The sequence below is a fragment of the Haplochromis burtoni genome, unplaced genomic scaffold, assembly GCF_018398535.1.
Source record: "Haplochromis burtoni strain Fernald_Lab_line unplaced genomic scaffold, NCSU_Asbu1 Contig_631, whole genome shotgun sequence".
In the NCBI taxonomy this organism is placed as follows: Eukaryota; Metazoa; Chordata; class Actinopteri; order Cichliformes; family Cichlidae; genus Haplochromis; species Haplochromis burtoni.
The window spans coordinates 57,763-61,237 of NW_024582992.1; the positions used below are offsets into that span (position 1 = coordinate 57,763).

General features: G+C 44.3%; 1 protein-coding gene across 1 annotated transcript in view; it reads left to right on the forward strand.

Moving 5' to 3' along the window:
* The first annotated feature begins 2,228 nt into the window (after window positions 1-2,228).
* LOC102295261 (NACHT, LRR and PYD domains-containing protein 12) overlaps window positions 2,229-3,475 on the forward strand; it is a 114,698-nt gene continuing 113,451 nt past the window's right edge. The window contains 1 exon segment of the mRNA XM_005950016.2: window positions 2,229-2,317. Within this exon segment, the coding sequence (XP_005950078.2) occupies window positions 2,244-2,317 (74 nt within the window). The 5' untranslated portion in view covers window positions 2,229-2,243.

A 3,475-nucleotide genomic window follows, 5' to 3' on the forward strand; every position in this document is an offset into this window, starting at 1 on the left:
TGATGTAAAAAATGTTTCACGTGGAAATGTTCAGTGATTGTTTCGTGGTTAAACATAAACACATATACAGATAGATGCCTCTGCACTCCCAGCTGTCCAGTTTCTGTCCAGTACAGTTAACTCTACTGGAACTCTACTGCTCCTCATCATCCAGTCAGAGTGCTGCTGTCTGTTAGCAGATATAAAGAGAATGGTCAAGGTGCAAGAGACATTTGTTTGTATTTTCTATTTCTATACTTTTGCCCTGTGTGGATGACACAACATCTAAATAAATTCCATCCTGTGCCGACCCAGTTATTAATTTTACAGTCATTAAAGATCATGTCTGATCATTCAGCCTTGGAACACAGCATCCATGATAACTGAACAGGTGCAACAGTGTAAAGTTTGGTAATCTCTTCATTGTTTTTACAATTTTTTTCTAGTTAGTTTCAAGCTGTTTAATTTTAAATAACCTTCTGAGAGTGATGAGCCTGCGGTCTGCTGCGTGTCACTGATGAAGCTGTGCCTCATCCTCTCTGCCTCAGGGTCTGCTAATGTTAACGGATGATCTCAGGAACCGCTCGTTTGTTTAGAGGAATGAAAAAAACATTCAACTTCAGTGAGAGATTGATGTTCCAGTTGGGACAAAGACACGAGGCTTCCACCAAATCTGCAAACTTTCACAATTAGAAGCTTTAAATGTTAGGATGCGAGCGAACATCAGCACACAGTCTGTGAAACGGCTGGAGGCGTCACCATGGAAACTAAACTGTGCAGACGTTTCATATTGAAACAGTACCGCCACGTCCTGCAGACTAAAGCTGCAACTTACATGATCGTATGAGCAAAGTCAGCTGTTTTAGAAAGGAGAAAATGATATATGCGAGTAGCTTTGTTTATCATGCATGTATGTAATTATCGATGTGACAGAGCCTGCTTTTCATGTCTCTGGACTTCTGCAGCACTCGAGTCATGTGAGTAACACCTGCTTTATCGAGGCGGTGCACGTTTGTGACTAAACGAGACTCCCGTTCAAAGAAACGTGTGTGATGCAGGAACTTTCACGTTAGTTGTTTAAAATAATAATTCTGAGCAGTTTATACAAATTCAAAGAAGCCAAACTTCAGCCATGGAAAAAGTTCATATTAAAACTGAAGTTTTAATAAGGAACTTGTGAAAATGCAATAATCTCTCGTATGTGGTATTTTCATGGTCTCAGATTTTATCTTTCAGTTTAAATTAAATTCTTATATTTACCCTTTTAAATCTTTTTCAGTTTAAATGTTGGGGGCTTGCTTTCACTTGGTGGGTGTTTAAAGAAATAATATTAAAAAAAAATAAAAAATACTGCTAATCTGTTACTTTGTGATTTTTACCCGCAGATTAGAACTGTCGGTGGGAAGCTAACAGCAGTGATGAAGTATTTATTGAGCTGTTTTGTCCGTCCGTGACTCTTATCACAACATTTTACACGTCTGCAGAGGGAGCTTGAAGTCTTTGTGGTGGGATTGGATCGTCAGCCTCTAAGAAACTGTCCCCACAGCAGCTGTGGACTCCACCTGTCCCACTGATGCTCCACACCTGCCACTGATGCTAGTGTTGTTTCTCAGGTATACATGTGTTTGACTGATATCATTACTGCCAACTCCAACGTTAGTATCCAACAAAGCTGGGACACTAGAGAACATCTGGTCATGCTTCGCCTCTAGTACCAGCAGGGGGCGATCGTCCTTTAAAGCCAGCAGCTCTGATCCACATGAAGACTGCAGCGCCATCAACAGAATCTATTCATCAGACCAAACTGCATAATTGTAATATTTATTTCCTCCATATCGGTGATGTTGTTGGGCATCAATGCAGTTAAAACAGAGCACGAATAAATAAAACGTCCTTGAACAGTCACGTCATTCTAATAGCATCCTGATATTTCAGCACTGCTTATGACGTGTCACAAAACATCTGACAGACCAAAAGAGTTCAGAAGCTACAACTGCATCCACCAACCACAATAAAAACCAGTAATAAACACCATTAAGCTGAGGCCTGCGATATTAAGGCGCTGTGCTGCCACAGCTGCAGGAAGAGCAAGAAAAACAGAATCGAGTCCTCTCGCTGCTTCAACAGCTTCAGAAACATGACGTCTCCGTGCTGACAAAAATCTACAGAAGTTTAGTTCCCGCTGTTACAGAGAACCTCTGTTAGGTTTCTCCAAACCTTTTAAGGCAAAGCGGTTGCAGCTGTCACCTGAACGCTGCTTCTTCATGGTGTGCGGTTTCTGCCCGCGAGGGTTCACCCCGGGGTTACACAGCAGCATCGATTTCCTGCAGAGAGGAAGGTAAGAAGACTCGCAAGTTCGAGTCCCTTAGTTTGGAGAGAACAGAGGGAAGAAGCTGAGGCTGAGGCTGGTGAGTGTTCACGCAACGTGCTGCTTGTTTTTCTGTGTTTGACTGCGGAGACGCGAACAGCCGCTGTGCACCTGCTCTATGGCGAGAACATCCTCCCACAGAGCCCGCGGGCTGTGGGGTCATCCCTGCCAGCACAGACTTTCCACCGAACGAAGGTTCCCGTGTTACAGGTTTTTATCTTTGATGAAGAAAGAGCGCAGAGCGCGTCAGAGCTGCTTGGGCCTGATTTATTCAGCAGTACGCGCGCAAAGCTCCCAAACTCGGAGACTTTTCCTTCGTTTCCTCGGCTCCTCTCGCTCATCTTCTCTGGAACATCACGTTGATCTGAGATGATAAGTTTAGCACGTGTGACAGTGACGTCTCTCACTGGATGTCCCCCACAGACATCCGGTGTCCAGTTTGTTCGCGCTGCTGTGAGCTCGTAAAGATGCGCGTGACACATGCTGTGCGTCCTTAAACACATCAGCGAGTGAGCTTCAGGTGAGCTTCAGGTGAGCTTCAGGTGAGCTTCAGGTGCACAGGGCTCGTTTTCTGACCCGTTCATCTGAACCCGGCGGCTCGCGCTCCTTTCTCAGCACATCAGTCGTCTGTGTTTCCGCTGTCTTGCTCGACAGCTGCCGTTTCCTGAGAAAACGGGTCATCTGAGCTGCGGTTGTTCTCTGGCGTTTATTAGATGCAGCAGCAGTGAAACACCTGCGCGCTCAGCAGCTCTCAGACACTCAGGGACAGTCAAACATTCAGAGACTGGAACTGGATGAATGAGATGGATGAGAAGCCCTTAGAGCTGAGACGTTTTCAGAGAAATACTTTAAGAATTTATCACAAAGAGCAGGGGAGGCGTCCCTATAAGTGATAGTGCTAGGGTTTATCACAGAGTTAAAAGTATTAAAAAGGTTGGGTGTGGCTATTAGTCATAATAATGATAGACAAAAGGCAGATTTGACAGCTTTAACAGGGCTCTAGACTAACTTTTGGCCATGGGCGCACAGAAGTTAGGCGCACACAGATTTTATAATAATTGATATAATGTGTTTTTCTGGATACACTGTGCTTTTTCAGCATTCAAAGATTGATGACACCGTGTCAGA